Source organism: Eumetopias jubatus, unplaced genomic scaffold (genome assembly GCF_037043125.1).
Source record: "Eumetopias jubatus isolate StellerSeaLion01/CBP00866 unplaced genomic scaffold, mEumJub1_p1.0 scaffold_16, whole genome shotgun sequence".
NCBI classification, from domain to species: Eukaryota; Metazoa; Chordata; class Mammalia; order Carnivora; family Otariidae; genus Eumetopias; species Eumetopias jubatus.
This window is the reverse complement of record NW_028274822.1, coordinates 76225279-76243859: the sequence shown is the minus strand read 5'-3', so window position 1 is coordinate 76243859 and position 18581 is coordinate 76225279. Positions and strand designations below refer to the sequence as shown.

General features: G+C 46.4%; 1 protein-coding gene across 1 annotated transcript; it reads left to right on the top strand.

Moving 5' to 3' along the window:
* The first annotated feature begins 310 nt into the window (after window positions 1-310).
* Window positions 311-12284, top strand: DAO (D-amino acid oxidase). The gene is made up of 10 exons (XM_028116704.2): window positions 311-507; window positions 2721-2835; window positions 4065-4141; window positions 4823-4888; window positions 6322-6376; window positions 7625-7729; window positions 8614-8696; window positions 9979-10096; window positions 10774-10872; window positions 12153-12284. The coding sequence occupies exons 1-10, from the start codon at window positions 314-316 to the stop codon at window positions 12282-12284; spliced, it is 1044 nt and encodes a 347-aa protein (XP_027972505.1). The 5' UTR covers window positions 311-313.
* The last annotated feature ends 6297 nt before the right edge of the window (window positions 12285-18581 follow it).

The following is an 18581-nucleotide window of genomic DNA, read 5'->3' as shown; positions in this document are numbered from 1 at the left end:
CCATGGTCCTCACCGAAAGGCCCCAAGTCTACAGCTGGCCAGACACTCGGCTCAACCCTATTTATGTTCCTGGCTCGGGGCAGGGTCTTCGGGGGAGGCTCCCCAGCCAAAGCTGCATCACTCACCCGCTGACCCGTGACCTTGGGCAAGTAGCTTGGCCTCTCTATGTTTCCATTTTTCCATTTCTGAGGGTCATTAAGAGGATCAGGTATAGAAGGGCTTGGCGGTGTCTGGCACTTTCTAAGCCTTTCAGGGGATGGTGGTGATGGTGGTGATGGTACACTGCAACCTTTCCCCCCTGCAGGCCGGCACGATGCGCGTGGTGGTGATTGGAGCCGGTGTCATCGGGCTGTCCACTGCCCTGTGCATCCACGAGCACTACCACTCGGTCCTGCCATCACTGGACATCAGGGTCTATTCAGACCGCTTCACCCCATTCACCAACAGCAATGTGGCTGCCGGCCTCTGTCAGGCCTACCTCGCGGACCCCAGCAACCCACAGGAAGTGTGAGTGAGGGTCCCAGAGGGCGGCCCGGGGAACTGGTGGGGCTGAGTTTGAAGAGGGGATGCTCCCTCTCAGGGTTCCCATCACCAAGAACAAGCCCCTTGTCAAGGCTTAGAAGAAAATACTAATAAATAGTAAGGCCTACTATGTGCCAGACAAATGGAGGCTTTCCTCCATGCCTCCCCTAAACTGGGTGGCTATGGATGCCATGTGCATGGATGGATCAGGAATACATGGTATTTTTTTCCTAGTTTATTTATTTAAAGATCATTTTCATCTGATTTCCCCAGTGGCTAGCAAGAAACAGAACCCGTCAGGGGCGCCTGGGTGGCTCAGTTGGTTGAGCATCTGCCTTCGGCTCAGGTCATGATCTCGGGGTCCTGGGATCGAGCCCCAGTTGGGCTCTCTGCTCAGCGGGGAGTCTGCTTCTCCCTCACCCTCTGTCACTGCCCCTGCTTGTGCTCTGTCTCTGTCTCTGCTTCTCTCTCAAATAAATAAATAAAATCTAAAAAAAAAAGAAAAAGAAAACAGAGCCCTTCAAATCCCAGCAATAATTATAAAGAAGGACAAAATGCACTAAAGTCCTTGATATTGGGTACAGTAGGGAGCAATTTTGCCCTCAGAGATGTATGTTTTTCCATATATAAATTCATAAAAAGATCTTTCAGTGTATTTGAACTCATTCTAATTGCCATTTTAACAGCTATATTTAACAACTTAGAAATCTAGCTCCCCTGAATTTGCCCATTGTGACAATCATTTTCATTTAACAATTTCTTTTTTTCTGTTTTTATTTTAATTCCAGTTAGTTAACATACGGTGTTACATTAGTTTCAGGTGTACAATATACTGATTGAACACTTCATACATCGCCTGGCACTCACCACAAGTGTTTTCCTTAATCCCCATCACCTATTTCCCACACCCCCCACCCACCTCCTCTGGGAACCATCATTTTGTTCTCTACAGTTAAGAGATTCTCTCTCTTTTTTCCCCTTTGTTCATTTGTTTTGTTTCTTAAATTCCACATATGAGTGAAATCATAGGGCATTCGTCTTTCTCTTATTTCGCTTAGCATGATACTCTTTAGCTCTGTCCATGTCGTTGCAAAAGGCAAGATTTCATTCTCTTTCATGGCTGATTAATATTCCGCTGTATATACAGACCACATCTTCTTTATCCATTCACCAATTGATGGACACTTGGGCTGCTTCCATATCTCGGCTATTGTAAATAATGCTGCTATGAACATCGGATGCACGTATCTGTTTGAATTAGTGTTTTTGTATTCTTCGGGTAAATACCCAGTAGTGTGATTGCTGGATCATAGGGTAATTCTAGTTTTAACTTTTTGAGGAACCTCCAGATCAGGAATACTTGTAAATGGGTGGATGGATGATCAGGTGTAGCAAAGACGTTGCAAAGGTTATTTTGTCTGTGTAGAAACCGCAAACTGCCGGCTGCTTCAGCAAAGAAGCCCCAAATGTGTAATGACTCAAACAGAAGTTATGTTCTCCCGTAAATTCCAAAACCGATGTTCCTGATCATTGGGTGGCAATTCAGGGGCCCGGGGTCCTTGCATCTCACAGCTCTGTTGTCCTCCTCTGTGACTTCTGATGTCGCATCTGATGCCACAGTACCTGTGTCACTGCACCTTCTGATGTCATTATGCTGTGCTTTTGGAAGGAGCACAGCATGAGGACGGCATGTGCGGTCTTAGGGTCCACTGGCCAGAATGCAGTCACATGGCCACACCTGGCTGCATGGGACTCTAGGCGATGTAGCCAGTTCTGTGCCCAGGAAGAAGAGGAGGAAAGTATTTGGGAGCGGCTAGCTAAGGTCTCCTGCTGGCATTTATATGGCGGGGGGAGGTGCTTGGAGTGAGCCTGAACTGTGGGGCAGATCTCAAAGCAGGCCTAAACCTTCATTTAAACTCGCAGCTACATGATCCCAAGCCCGAGGTGGGCTCCAAATTGTTGTGATGGATCATCCCTTGTTTCCCCCCTTCTCTTTCTTATTAGTGGGGAAATACTAGAAAGTCTGGGCATAGGGAAGACCCATAGGCATTTGGGGCGCTGCTGAAATGAACGTGGTGGGTTTCTGGATTTTGACATATCCCCACCAGCCTGGTCACAATCCCATGCAAGCCAACCCTCAGAGTTTTCTTGTCCAGCTCGGGGTATTAGGTGACCGAGAATCTGTGGGATCCTTCCAGACATTGGAACCAGCAGACCTTTGACTATCTCCTGAGCCACATCCATTCTCCCAATGCTGCAAACATGGGCCTGGCCCTAATCTCAGGCTACAACCTCTTCCGTGAAGATTTTCCGGTGAGTGAGGGGTCCTTGATCACAGACCAGGGCTGGGAGCCCGAGTCTGGGGAGTACTTTGAGCATTGTGGGTGACAGCCTCTTGCATTCAAATCAGGTTTCCTTTCAATTCTATTCACGCTTTAAAATTATTTTTGTTTCCAATTTTGTTCTTAAATTGGCAGAGACCAAAGAACTCTCTGATGAAACAGGGGAACTAGCCTTTGGATGAGTCAAACCCAGACATGTCCTGTAGTGGTGACGATTTCATGCTGAAGTCTCAGGGTTGCCTGTGTCCCTGGAGGTGCCAGGGCTTTTTGCCAAGATAGACTAAAACACTCATCATGGCACATGAGCCCTTACTATATACCAGCCCCTGTGTTAACTACTTTACAACTAGTGACTTATTTAATTCTCGTAATAACCAACAAGTAAGTGCTATCATTAGCCTCTTTGTACAACGAGGAAATAGAGGCTCAGAGAAATGGAGTAACTTGCTCAAGTCACAAATCTCTTATGTGGCAGAACTGGGATTTGAACCCAGGCTGTTTGTGATCCCATGGTACCTAATGCATTAAGAAGGGCACAGCCTTGGGGGATGTTCTTAAGTTGCTGGAGGGGATGGTTGGGCGGGGTGTCCAGAAACCCAGGCCAGCTCTCTAAGGCTGAGTCAATGTTTAGCACTGGGCTATGGGCATCACCCATATTATCTGTTCTCTTTCATTGGACCAAGAGTAATTGTTAATTCCATTATACAGACAAGAAAATGGGAGTCTCAGAGAATTCAAGGTGGTCTGTGGGGAGGCCCAAAACTCCACCGGGTTGTCTGACCCAGTGCTCGGCTGCCTCCCACCCTCACCCCTTGGTATAACCCTCATTGTCAACAGTTTCTCTCCTATTTCTGACTCTTACCCTATCACTTGGCCCTCAGCCTTATTCTCACCCTTCCTTCATAAGGCATTATGGTTAAGACCATGGACTCTGAAGCCAAACTGTGCTGGTTCAAATCTCAGCTCCATCGTTTATTAGCTGTGTGACTTTAGACAAGTTGCTTAACCTCTTTGAGTCTCAATTGGCCCAGCTGTAAAAATGGAGATAAGAAAAGTATGTATTTCATTGGATTGTTGGGGATGTTAAATGGAGTGGTATAAGTAACATACTTGGAACAGTGCCTTACATGTGGTACACATTGTACAACTTTTTATTGACTTTCACCCATCCCTGTGCCTCCTTCTCTCCTTCCTTGGCAGGATCCGTCCTGGAAGGACACAGTTCTGGGATTTCGGAAGCTGACCTGCAGAGAGTTGGACATGTTCCCTGATTACAGGTGAGGTTGTTATGGGCAAAAGGGCTGAGGTCCCATGATTCAGACAGGTCTGTCCAGAAGGCAGCAGAAGATGGAGGTACCAAGTTTCCTATTCCGCCCCAAGCCAAGAGCCACTGATACCTTGGATTCCTGCTGCTCTGTTCAGCTCCTTTGGAGAAGCCACCCACCCAATAAGGGACCTGGGCTAAGATGGTGGGGGATATGGAGTCACAGATCTGAAGCCCAGAAGCTCCATGTCACTACTGTCTTTTGTAGATGAAGAAACTGGGCTTCAGAGAGGCTAAATGACTTCCCAAGGTCACACAGCCAAGTGACCAAAATGGGATTCTAACCCAGTCTGTGTGACTCCAAATGCCTCTATTCTTTCCCTTGCAGCCTGATGTCTCTTTGGTCCTCCCTTCACCCCACCCCATGCCTGAACACCTTCTAAGAATGCACATCCGGTCTCCATGTGCACACCCCAATGTCAGGGATGGCTTTTCTGACAGAAAAAATTTCCTTGCACTGAAAACCAGTCCCCATTTGAACTTCACTCAGTGGTCCTGGCTCTACCCTTGGGGTAGACTGCTAAAGTGTGACTGCTCCCCTAAAGTGAGACTGCTCCCACCTCCATTTGAAAGTCTTTGAATATCGCTCTGATTCTGAATCTTTATTACCACTCTTGCCTGTTTTTGACTCTAGCTATGGCTGGTTCAACACAAGCCTGATTGTGGAGGGGAGGCGGTATCTACCATGGCTGACTGAAAGGTGAGAATTTCAACTTTGGTTTAAGGAAAGCACCTCCCAAGGACCAGGGGGTCTACTGACAATTGTTCATGGGATTTGTTTTTGTATTGACCGACCCCAAATGTTAAAGGAAAACTCTTAGGCTTGCTGGGAGCTATCCTTGGTTCTAATCACTTCTGTGTACTAAACCATGGTTTCCATATCTGATTGGGCATCAGAACCATTTGGGCAGATCTTTACATGTGATATTTATTACTGACGTCACCAAAATCCATAATGTTTGTGTAATGGTTTTAAATGGATTCTCGTAAGTTTTCCAGACATACTTACATCATCTGCAAAACATACGTTGCCTTTTATTTTTATAACTCATTTTTTTTCTTGTCTAACTGCTGTGGTAACTACCTCCAGAACAATGTTAACTAATACAGGGTATAGTGGTTGTCTCTGTCTTGTTTCTGATGTTAATAGAAATCTTGTAGTGTTCAAATTAGCAAACATTAGCTTGAGAAACATATTTATATTTATTTATATTTATATTCATATTAAGGAAGATTCCATATATTTCCTATGTTTTACTATATTATTAAGATTAAAAAAAATCTACAATGGATTGCAGCTTTTATCAAATGACCTGAGGAGCTTTTTAGAAATACAGATTTCAGGACCACACTTTATATCTACTGAATCAGATCCTCTGGGGTGGGGCTTAGAAATTTGTGTTTTAAGAAGGTCCCTGAGTGATTCTAATTATCAGCCCCGTTTCAGAATCATTGCACTACAACATAATTATTTCTCCTAATGCTGAAATACTTATGACTCCTATCCAGCCTCTTCCTAGACAGAATACCCCCACTTTTTTTATCTTGAGGAAATAGTCCTGAGGTTATGCTTCCCCTTTTATAGGGTTTACTTCCTGTTCTCTTGATGTTTCTCCTACCTCTCTAATAATGACAGATATTTTTCCTCTGGGACATTTTGAGGGAGGGGTGGACGTTCCCATTCCACCTTCCTCCTCGTGCCTTGCTTCTGACAAAGGCGGGTTTAGCATTGGTCCAGCTTTTCCCCTCCTCTCCCCTGCATCTCATTCCTTTTGATGTTACAAAGCAATGTGGTGGTAGTAGGAAGAGTTTTGAACTAAGAGGCCTGGGTCTAAGTCCCAATCCCGTCATTAACTCACTGTATGACCTTCACCAAGGCTCTTCTCCCATCTCCATCTGCTGACAAGGGGCTTGAGCCATCTCAGTTTTCCCATGGGACATTTCATGGACCACTAGTCCATCAAGGTGCTTATGAACTGGTCTGATCTGACTACACAGCCATTTTCTCAAGGAGCATCCTGTGGGACTAACATCCACAGAAGTTTCTTTGGGGAACATCCCCCATGCCATCTCCTTGGAGAGATGGGACCAAGAACTGAATACTGGGCTTTTTGATGTGTCTGATCCCCCCAGGTTAACTGAGAGGGGAGTGAAATTCTTCCAGCAGAAAGTGGAGTCTTTTGAGGAGGTGAGTTGCAGGGCTGGGAGGGGCTGGATGTGGGAGAGAGGTGAGGAGGAGAGGCCTCTGCTTCCTGTTGCTGGGTTGGGGGTCCCCTGTCAGACTCCCAGTGTCCCCCTGAGGCCTGTCCCAGGCCTTTCTTGAATCCCAGAAGGACTCAAGGATTCTGTCTTGATGTTGGTGGCTGGAACAAAGGGATGGTAGGGTAGTGGTGGACATTAGGGACGAATCTACCTCTGAGCCTCAGTGGGTTTTAAGGCCAGAGAGTTGGCTGCCTTTTACCTGTATCAGCTGCACTCCACTCTTGAGTTCCAGACACTTGGTTGCCTCCTACATAAATCAGGGTTAATGTTTCTGCAAAGTGAAAGCTCTTAGCTGACTTGGCTCCAGAGTAACACCATCATCAATAACAATGATAGTAGCAGCTATCACCATCAAGCACTGGCTAAGTACCAGGAGCTTTGCTGTATAACTTCACTCAATCCTAGCACCTAGAATTGTACTTGGCATGTGCAGGTGCTTGGTAAATGCAGCTACTGGCATTATATAATGAGTACCTGCTCCGGGTTGAGCCCTAATGGGCACTTGGGATACATGGTTGACTCAGACACAGCCCTTATTCCCAAGAAGCTCACAGTCCAATATAGCAAATGCTGGCTCTTGAATGACAATTCCTTGCAATGTGTGTGCCCCATGACAGACCTGTGAGGGGAGTCACTGACACTGGGCTAAGGGTTTGGGTGCCCATCATGCTATACCCTTGAGCTGTCAAGTATCCCACACATGCACAGAGCCAGGGGTTCTACCATGCCTTCTGAAAATGCCTTGGCAGAGCAGGAGGCAAGAGAATGAAGTAAAAAGGATTCAAAAGGAGGAAGAGAATTATCTCTGTGTCTGACTTCTTCTGGGAGGTCCCAAGAAGGTTTTTCCCCCTTCCACAGTACTCCTTCCTGAGCATTTTCTTATCCAGGGTCACATTGGATCCTCACACAGTCTAAGAACAGATATTACCAGCCCTACTTTATAGTGAAGGCAGCTGAGCTTTGAGGAGATGATGGAACATTTCTGAGGTCACATAGCAGGTAAATGGCGGAGCAGAGACTTGAAGTCCATTCCTTGGATTCCTCATTGAGCCTCCTCCCTGCTGTTCTATAGGGAGCAGAGAGCTGCTGGGTGGAGGGCAGAGGGAAAGAGGGGCCGGGGGATACCAGGGCCCTCACCCCTTCCCATGCCACCTGCTCTGTTCGTTGCTGCCAGGTGGCAAGAGGAGGTGCTGATGTGATTATCAACTGCACTGGGGTGTGGGCTGGGGCATTGCAACCAGACCCTCTACTGAAGCCAGGCCGGGGACAAATCATTAAGGTGAGTGTGAAGGTGAGGGATGGAACCTCCTGCTTTTCTTGATAGAGATTGTAGCTGCCTGCTTATTTCCTCTCCAAAGATAGAGGATGTGTTGGGGACATCTGTTAGAAGAGCCTCACAGATTTCAGGCAATTGATATGGTAAAGAAACAAGAAGGACCAACATGACCCCTCCAAACATTCTCTTTCGGGTTTTTTTCGTAATATAGCAAAGCATGCATGTATATGTTTTTAAATATGTAGGAATTGCATATTCCTGTATTATAATAAAAAAGAGCAAACACTTATGGAGTGTTTATTAAGTACCAGGTACAGGCCAGAGCACTTTATTGTGCTATTAATTTAATCCTTACCAGAACCCTTTGAGATGAGGTCTATCATATTGCCATCGCTACTTTGCAGATGGGAAAACTGAGGCAGAGAGGAATTAGGTAACATGCACAAATTCACATGGTGGTGAGTTGTGGAATTGGGGTTAGAACCCAGACAATCTGGTTTAAGAGCCTATGTCTTGTAAACATCATCCCACATTGCCTCTCACTGTGTATGTGTGCATGTGTGTGAAGGATGCCCCTTGGTGGGCATGTGTGTGTATGTGTGCCTATGTGAGTGTTGGTGTGTTCCCGATGTGGGCTGAAGTGTATGTGTTATTTGTACATGTATGCTGGGCTTTTCTGTGGTCATGTAGGTGAAAATGTGTGATATTTCAGGGAGTAGGGGTGGCTCTTCCTGCAAGGGCAAGCAGTCAGTGCAGACTTGGAGCAGAAGGGTCAGCAGAGGGCTTAGGAATTGGCTTTGCCACACTTGTCAGAACATCTAGGCAGAGAGGGGAGCAGAGCAGTGATCCAACGCCCCCAATGAGATTTGTCTGCCCTCAATCAACAGGTGGATGCCCCTTGGATGAAGCACTTCATTCTCACCCATGACCCAGAGAAAGGCATCTACCAGTCCCCATACATCATCCCAGGGTAAGAATCTGACATCTTAGGGCAGAAGAAGGGGCATCTTCATGCCCTCTCTATGCTGCCCACGCCAGGCCCTTTGCTTAGTCGCTGCAGGTTTTTTTCTTCCAGTGTTTTCTAAGTGAGGTTGAGCCATTAAATTCCTGGAAAGGCAGGACTCAACCTTAACTGGGTTCCATCTTGAACAAGCTTTTGGATGACAGTAGTGGTGATGCTGGAGACAAGGGTAGTGGGTGTGAGGGCAATGACACTGGAAGGTGTGAACAGAAATAACAGGAGTATGGTGGGAATGGGGATCTGGGTTGATGGTGATAATGATATTAATGGGAGAGGTGATGATATTAGTGAAAATGGTGGTCATTTTGGTGGGATGACAATGTCTTGAGAGTGGAATGGTGATAGTGGAGATAATACTGTCATTGTTGGGAAAAGTTCACAGGGGTGGTGAGTAGGACAAGGATGGTAGAGTGCTGACATTAATGGGGGTGGCGTGGGGTTGATGAGAAGGTCGATGATGATGGCAATGATTGGGAGTGGAGGCAGTGTCTGGTGCTGATGGAGATGACGCTATCAATGATGATGTTAATAGTATGGTGGAGATGACAATCTCAAAGGCAGTGTTAATTCACGTTGATTGCAACATTAATGTTAAGTGGGGCTGTGCTATCTTCATGGTGATGTTAGTGGTGTGACAGAGATGACATTATCAATGGCAACACGAATGCTGGTGGTGGAAATGGCGAATGGGGCTGATGGTGATGACATATTCATGGTAGCAAAGAAAGAAGTTGTGAAGATGATGTTGTTGATGTAAATGATATTTTTTCCAGTTTCGTTAAGATATAATTGACAAATGGTGCACATTTACAATGTACGTGATGATTTGATATATGCATATATTGTGATATGATTACCTCAATAAGGTTAGCTAACACATCCATCATGTCACATAATTATGATTTCCCTGTGTGTAGTGAGAACATTTAAGATTTACTCTCTTAGCAATTTTCAAATATACAATACAGTATTGTAACTACAGTCACCATGCTGTGCATTGGAAGAGATGACGATGTCAACAGTGACATTAATGGTGACAGTAGAGATGGTGGTGGGTGGTAATGACAGTGGCGACTGCAATGGTGTTGATGGTGGTGTTAGCAAGGATGACCATGCAGATGGATGTGGGGATTTAGGTAGAGATGGTTGGAAGGGTGACCATGGCGATGGCCCCCATTTGTCTCAAAGGATTCATTTCCCTTTGTCATCGACTCTCCTCACTTTTACCTAGGATCCAGGCAGTGACTCTGGGAGGCATCTTTCAGCTGGGGAACTGGAGTGAGGTAAACAACATCCAGGACCACAACACCATCTGGGAAGGCTGCTGCAGACTGGAGCCCTCCCTGAAGGTAAGGTGGGGAGGAGTATTGGTACCCTAGACCAGGGTCTTGGCAGCTTGATCATGAGGCCCCTTGAGGATGGGAAGACACTGCCACTGGGATAACTGGGCAAATTAATTCCAGCAAGGGACTGTGAAATATGCCAGAATTTGATAATGCACAAGGAAGTCCTACTGTGAGCGGGTGACACCTATCCATCCATGGCTGAGAGTTGCTGTCTTTTGAGATGACAACCCTAAAAACACCTTAGTCTGTCTGCGCAAGGAGCAGACACATTTGTCGTAGAAATCTCAGTGTTTCTCGTTTGTTTGTTTGTTTTGACATCTCAGTTTTTTCCATTTGCCTGTTGGTGGCGATGACAGTGGTGGTGTTGATGGTGATGAATATGCTCAGGATGGTGATGATGAGGGTGAGGAGATGTGACTGTTGACATCATGGTGGTGGCTGGTAGTGGTGGTTGATGGAGATGGGGTCATCGATAGAACTGGTAGTGATGTGGTAAGAATGACAATAATGATGTTGGCACCCGATAAAGGTGGTGATGGTAGTGGTGGTTAATGAAAGTGATGGTGTTGGTGGTGATAATGAGACTCCAAAGCTAACTCTGTCACCTAAAAATGGCAGCAGCAAAAAAAAAAAAAAAAAAAAAAATCTGGAGATGAATTATTAACACTCTTTTTCTCCAGGATGCAAAAATTATTGCTGAATTGACTGGCCTCCGGCCAGTACGCCCCCAGATTCGGCTAGAAAGAGAAGAGCTTCGCTTTGGATCTTTAAACACAGAGGTATGCTCTCCTGGTAAGGAATGCGAAGTCCTCCCCTAACCCTAATAGGCTCTGGCATTTCCAGTCTTGCCTGCCATCTGGCTTCACACAGCCGACTGGCAGGCCAGGACAACGCTGGCTAACATCCCTTCCTCTGTAAAGAAACTGAGGCTCAGGGATGTTGTAAAGGACCTGCACAAGGTTACAGAGAGGGCGGTGCCCCTCGGTTTGTCAAAGCCTGTGGTCGAGCAGAAGGAAAACGGGTTACTGAGACATGAAGGACCTCCCTGAATCTCCCCTCCAGCTCTTTGGGATAGGTACTGCTTCCCCCATGCTTCAGATGAGGATCCTGGGGGATCTAAGATGTGAAATCATTTGCCTCAATCAGACAACCGGTGAGGAGTGTGGCTGGGATGTGGTTTGGATTTGACTCCAGAGCCATTTGCAGATGTCTAGTCTGTGGCTGCTCCATCAGTTCTCTGGGTTCCCTCTTTCATGTTCCCTCTTCTGGGGTAGGAGCAGGGCTTCCTGAGATGGCAGAAGTTGTTCTGGCTGAAGGAACTGACCTGACTAGGTGGTAGCTGGAGTGCCCACAGGAAAGCCATCCTCTTCATGTAGGTCATCTTTCCTCCCTTATGCCAGGCATGTGGGGGGTGTGTGTGTGTGTGCGTGTGTGTGCGTGCGTGTGTGTGTGCGTGTGCGTGTAGAACAATTTTGTGCATGCGATATGCGTATATGGGATGTATGTGTATGTGTGCTTGCATGCACGTGTATACACATACAGAGGAAAGAGTCACATATGGAGTCAAACTCCCTGCTGATGGTTTTAGCTTTGAAAAAGGCCCCAGGGGTCTTGCCTCTGTCCCTAGGACAAATTAGCATGCTAACCAGAGTCCCGCCATACAGTGCCCTGGCTTTTCTTTCCTCCCGAGGTGGGTAGAAGAGTCTATCCATTAACACAAGAGGTTTGGCATTCTGGAGCAGGATGGGAACAAGAAAGGTGATTTAGGGAACTTCAAACAATTTGGTTGGGGGAGGGGAATCCCTGGCCTCAAGTTCTAGATGATTCTACTTTTTCTGTGCTGAGTGCAGAAAGCAGGTCCATTTCCTAAGCAAAAGAGAATCTAGGGTGTTGACCTCCAGCTCCCCAAACAATCACCTTACTGGTGTTCCTGGGGCCCCACCATCCTGCCAGGGAGCTGAAAGGCCCTCTGGCTCCCTCTGGCTTTGCCCAGAACTCTTCAGGGAGCTCCGGATTCTTCCAGGGCACTCCTGGCTACCTTCTTTCTTGCCTCTCCCAGGTAATCCACAACTATGGCCATGGAGGCTACGGGCTCACCATCCACTGGGGCTGTGCCTTGGAGGCAGCCAAGCTCTTTGGGAAAATCCTAGAAGAAAGGAAGTTGCTCAGGATGCCGCCACCCCACCTCTGAAAACACCACCTCCCCAAGGACTCCCTACTCCCCTCAGCCAACAAATCAATGTACCCCCCTCTAAGCTGTCACTTACTCTCCACTTCCACCCTGGCTCTTTTCTGCAAGAAGCACAAGATGAGAGGAAATCCATAAGGTCCGTTCCTGGAGGCAAGTCTGGCCCTACCTGGGGCTCCCTTTGATCACTGGAGTCTCTTTACCCACTCTGGGTCTGACAGAATGAAGAATAGCTGGGGGCTGACTTATTTTAAGTCCTCAGAAGAAAGGAAAGCTCAGAAAATCAAAGGGGCAAGCAGAAAATTGAGGATAATTGAGGTTAGGTAACCTGAGGACAAATTACATTAACATATTAAAGGTTCTGAAAAGTCCTGCAGCGAAGACATCTCTTTGATGTTCTCTCATCCAGTCCTAAACTTACTTGGCTATGGAAACCTTTTTGCCCGGAGCACTGATGCCACAGAGTACACTTGAGGGAAGGCTGTGATAGATCTTGTTGCAGGAAGTCACATGCAGAGCTGGACTGTGGGGAGGCCGAACGGGTAAGGCATTGAACTAACAACATGATACCCGTTCCACATTGCTGTTGGATTCCCAACAGCATCAGCAACCTGCTAAATGGCCCCATGAGCACCATGTGACCCCTGAGGAGGGGTCACCAGAGGGATCATCCCACAAGGAACCCCTTCATAGATAACTGAACTCACCAAGCATAATCCTTGTTGGGGGGGTGGCGCAAATTTAATGTCTCTCTTCTCTTCTGGCTGTTACCCTCTGAGATGAAATGGACTTCTAGATGTTTTTGAAAGCCTTAAATGAACCTAGAGGGCACCTTAGCATCTTTATCCCTAATTATCTGCATCAGGCTCTGAGGTGGAATTTGCATCTGTCTGGGTTTTTGAGAAAGACCAGAGCCTGGAGGAAGCCTTCATGCATCTGGGACCTGTGGCACCCTAAGTGCTGTGACGAGGTCTTGATTGGCCCACGCCATGCCATCTACATCCACGCCATCACTCTCTGCTCCTTCCCATGCTGTGGCACCTGGTGGGGTCTTCATGAAGCCTCTGCCATGATTTTGGCTGACACTGAGCTAAGTAGAGTGAGGGAGCCAAGATCTAAGTTAGAGTTCCTATCCTAATCATAAGAATAAATTATTAATTATTATTATTATTATAAGTAAAATTTATTGCATTCTAACTGGGCATTGGTGCTCAACTCTTGCACTCATTACTCGTGTAATGTGTAATCACACACACCTGCACCCACGAAGTAGCTCTTATTCCCGTTTCATAGCTGAGCAAGGTATGGGGAGGGAGTTCTGGTCAACAGCTGGGAGGGGGTAGAAAGGAGATCCAGGGCCAGGCATTGGGTGATTCCAGCACCTCACTTTCAACCAGTGCACAACACCGAATCCCAGGCTGGGTGGGGAAATTCAGCTATGGAGGAAGCTGTTGAGCATCTTCCTCAGCTATCTCTGCAGACACTTTAGAAGGAACTAGCTCTCTCCTCCTCATAGCCTCATTGGGTCAAGACTAGGGACTCATACGAGATTGGGTGGGGGCATCTCCCTGTGCCTGGAGTGGAACACAGCATTCAGTTTCTGACCAAAGTGATGACTTTACCCAATCTAAAATTCCCCGGGGAGAGTGACCCCTACCTGTCAGGGTTAGGTTGTCAGCAGGAACCCGATAGAACTTAGAACACAATGAACTCAGAAAAATATACGGGGCCAGGAAGTCCACATTCACACCCTTCCTGTTCTTTTTGTAAATGGGAAGAACCTCTTTGCAACATGGTTTCCTCTCGATTCTGCCTAAAATTCAGAGTCGAAGGAGCTTGGGGAAAATTCCACAACCCACACAGCACTGGATGAGGTTTAGCAATGCTTGATTTCTTCACTTTCCCTTCGCCTAACATTCCTGCTCCCTCCCTGAAGATGATCTGTAACCAATTTTTCAATGAATTCTTGGCAGCTTGATGAATTTAGAGAGTATTATCTTTCCTCATTGAATTGTCTCGGCACTTTTGTCAAAAATCAATTGACCATAAATATATGTGTGTATGTTTTGGAATTTCAATTCTATTCCATTGACCTATGTCTGTCCTTACGCTAGTACCACACTATCTTGATTACTGTAGCTTTGAAAAAAGTTTTACAATTGGGAGTATGAGTCTTCCACGTTTATTCTTCTTTTTCAAGTGGACTTTTTTTTTTTAACTCTTCTGGGTCCCGTGTAGCTCCATACGAATTATAGATCAATTTGGGGGGGTATTGATTGACACCTTAACAATTTTAAGTCTTCTGATCCATGAACATGGACTATTTCTCCATTTATTCAGGTCTTCGATTTCTTTAAGCAATGTTTCGCAGTTTGTAAAAGGCTTGCCCTCCTTTTGTTAAATTTATTGCTAAGTGTTTTACTCTTTCTGACAGTATTGTGAGTGGAATTGTTTTCTTACTGATGAATTTAGAAAGTGTTCTGTTCTCTGGCATGGTGGGGGTAGGAGGATTTGAAGTGGTTCATCATTGAGTATTCTTGATTAATTATGAATGCTTATCTGTGACATTTCTGTATGTTTAACTGTCAAAGAAGCAGAATATGGCAAAGTGACTAAAGTCTGACTGAAACCACTGAATCTCTGAAGAGTGAGAAGGGGCTTCTGGAATGGCATTCTGTGTGCCTCCCACAACACTCTGCCTCCCTCCAATAGCGCTCACATCACACCGTATCACAGTGATCTGTTTAGGCCTGCTTCCCCCACTGCATCATGAGTGCATGAAGATAAGGACCATGTCTTACTCTTTTTTTTTGGATCGTCAGTATTGAGTATCATGCCTGATAGATACATGGTAGATACTCCATGCACACTGACCACATGCCATGACGTGCTCCATAATAGAGTTATAATGAACAGACTCAAGAGTTGATATACATGTTGCTGTGGGTTCCAGAAAGGGCAGGCCAAAGCCACCTCCCTGACCCAACTTAACTGGACCAGGACTGGAACCAACATTCATCTGGTCCCATCAGCTTCCTCTCTTACAAATTTGGAAGTGGTGCACTGAACAGCTGAGTCAGATATGTTTGCAGAGCTGAGTCAGGGTGAATGGAAACCAAATGCATGATTAGGCATATGCAGCAACCACAAGGAGGCAGAAAGAAGCCAGTCTGTAGAGAAGGGTGGAAACAGGCCACAGCTCCCGAGAGGGGGCTGCCTTGGGCTCCGGTAGTTCCCTGGATCTGGTTCCATTTGTGAAGCCAGGCTGCACTTTATTTCTGAGATTTTTCTAATCTCTCAGAGGTGCCAGCTGGCAGCCCGACAGTGAAACCTGGCCTGTAGTTGAATTGTATGGGCTCATACATCACTTAAAAGTTTTTGATCCAACATGCTAAAATTTGGAAAGTTCATGTAAAAAGCCAGATTCCCGTCTTGAAAATTGGGAGCTCCCACCGTGCAACAAAATCAGGTAGGGCTGAGCAATAGCTGCCCCCTTTGGAGGGGTCTATGCTTCTCACTCTACCACAATTCTTCCCTCTTCCTGTTGTTCCTTGTACCTCTGTTCCACTCACTTATGCTCCCTGGCTGTCCCCTGGAGGAAATTAACTACCGATCCCAGCCTTATAATAAAGCGGCACTTCTTCATTTGAATTAACCCGAGTCCAATTTCTGCTCCTTGTAATTAAAACAGCCTTGATGAGAGCTCTGTGCAGGGCTCCTCTTGACCATCCCCCATCACCATTCTTCTTTCTTCATGCTAACAGAATCCCAATTTTGTGTTCAAGAAGCTGTGGGTATCCCTTGATCCTGTGGGAAGGAGGCCCTTCCTTCTCCAGCTCTGGGGGAAGACTCATGCTTTTAGACTCAGATCTTTTAGCAAGGAAACTTTTTGTGACTGTTCCTTCCCCATTCTACTTTCTTTGAAAAAATCTGATATCCAGTACCTTGGCAGCCATCTTGGGGTCATGAGGTTTCATGCATAGGGTTAAATGGCCAACATGCAGAGGAAGGCGGAGAAGAAAAACAAAAAGAAACTGGGTTTTTGATGACATTGTTGAGCGGCTGAGCCTTCCTTAGAACAGCCTGATCCTGGGCTTGTTGTTAAATGGGCAATTCATGTTCAAGTGGGTAAGCTATTATTGACTGGTTTTACTGTTGCTTGCAGCTCACTGTTATCCCAGACTAGTTTACTAGTAGTAACAAGGGAGACTCCTGATCTCACCCTTCAAGGCTCTCTGTTACTTAACATTTGCCCAAAATAATGAATATCCATATTCATTTCAAAGTCCATCCCTAAGATACTTTTACGTTATTGCCAACACATCTCACTTCTGTGTTCTAAGAATACTCGGAATAAGGGAAAGAAAGAAACCACATAGCCTTAGCTACATTGACTATCTTTTACCATTTTCTGACATCTTTCCTAACGCTGAGAGAAACGGATGACATTTCCATTAATGGAAACAGGAGCTTTTGGAAAGTTCGAAATTAGATATAAATGTCTTCTGCTAAAGGCCTTGTATATTCTAGAGCTTGGACAACTTTGGTGGCAGCTCTTGTATCATTCAATAATACTGATTTTTTTTTCTAAGGGTAGGCAATTTAGAAAGCAAAGACTTTTAAACTTTCATTTTCTCAAGAAGAGAAAGCCCTCAACTGTAAGCCTCTTTACCCCAGGGCCTGGAAAACATTCCTTCCCACCAAGCATTCCTACCCCACCCCAGCCCCCAGTTTTTCCAGGTTATTTGAGGGTAAAGGGAGTGGACATACTCATCTATCAGTGTCTGAGTGGCTGTAAGGCTAAAGGAAAAGAAAGGAAAGGAAAGGAAGGAAAGGGAAGGGAAGAGAAGGGAAAAGAAGGAAGGAAGGAAGAAGAAAGAAAGAGAAAAAAAGAAGAAAGAAGAAAGAAAGTAAGAAAGATAAGCTAAGGTTCTGTGTTACCCAGAAGAGCTCAGCACACCAGAAAGAATTAGAATCATAGCCACCCATGGCTCAAGGAAATGTGGGTGTCGGGGAGAGGTAGATCTGCCAAGCTGCTTCCTCTCTGGCTGCCCGGACTGAGGGGGCTACAGTCTATATTTCAGGAACATGGGATTGTTTGACATTAGCCCAGGACCTGAGCCTACAGTAGTCACCCACTGTGACCTCCATGCCATCGGAAGAAAATGTTGTCTCTGACAGACTCAAAGTCACTACATTGGCAGCCAATGGTGCAACCTGTCCACCTTACTGGAGAGAGTATCATACTAAAGCATTGAGATTACCCTGGATGGACGAAGTTGGCAAGATCCTTAAGTTGAACTGTGACTGGGACATCATGAGACATGGAAAAACTTCAATTCTTACGATGTCCATCACCAACATGTTTTAATAAGAGATGAACGTACACATTTGGCTTCCTCAAAATGTTTACTTCAAGCAGGCATCTCCACGCAGAAGATCAGTCTTCTCTGGCCTTTGATGGGATCCAGCAGCCTCCCCTCTCCTCCTCTAGGTTCCCTGCCTTCATGATGGGGAAAGGGCTCATGGAAACCAAATCCTGGAGGTGGATGTTGTCTGCTGAGACAATGGCATCAGCCCTTCCAACCAAGGCCAACCCCAAACCCAACAGACTGCCCTCTCTCCCTTTGCAAATGTACACATGTCACACATCTGGGCCCTCCAGTTCCTCCCCAACAGTGGCAGAGAGCTGTTGCTGGAACCCCAGGAGCTGCCTCTTTGTAAACACCAAGCCAGCCCTTGACAGCAGGGGTAAGCAAGAAACAAAGGGGGGAAGGATTCCTGGTTCCCTGACCCTGATGGGAGTGGGTGGTTGGTGTAGCATCTTTTCAGTTTCTCTGCCCATGTAGCCAATTACCCACCCTCAACATCCAAAGCACTGAAACCTGAGTTAACTGTTTTTCTTTCTTTAAGAGTCACCAACCAACCTGACCGATGAGGGGGTCAGAAAAGAAGCCCCTGGTGTGGCCTTCGTTGCTTCCGAAGGGGAAGCCCCCCACTTTGGCTTTGGGCTTTATCCTCACCTCCTCTGGCCTCTGTCCCCAATTCCTGGGGGAGAGGGAGGACAACAGCTTTCTGAGGTGGTCATCTGGTAGAAGTCCAACTGTCCCCATGGACACGTGAATCCGCTGGGGCCAGAGAGAGTGACTCCAGAGCGGGCCAGGAGGGGACACATGGCTCAAGTTCAAATGCATGTCCATCTGCCAGAGTCTCTACTAGTCCGGCCCTGGGGAGGCAGACCAAGGGGCCCCTTCTGAGAGAGCATCTCTCAGACCCAGGAAGAAGCTGTTCAGGCCACAG

Excerpts from the sequence above, each read along its gene's own strand:
- DAO (XM_028116704.2), top strand. The coding sequence starts at position 314 with ATGCGCGTGGTGGTGATTGGAGCCGGTGTCATCGGGCTGTCCACTGCC. Across the intron at positions 7,730-8,613 it reads GCCGGGGACAAATCATTAAG|GTGGATGCCCCTTGGATGAA; the intron begins GTGAGTGTGAAG and ends CTCAATCAACAG. Across the intron at positions 10,873-12,152 it reads TTGGATCTTTAAACACAGAG|GTAATCCACAACTATGGCCA; the intron begins GTATGCTCTCCT and ends TGCCTCTCCCAG.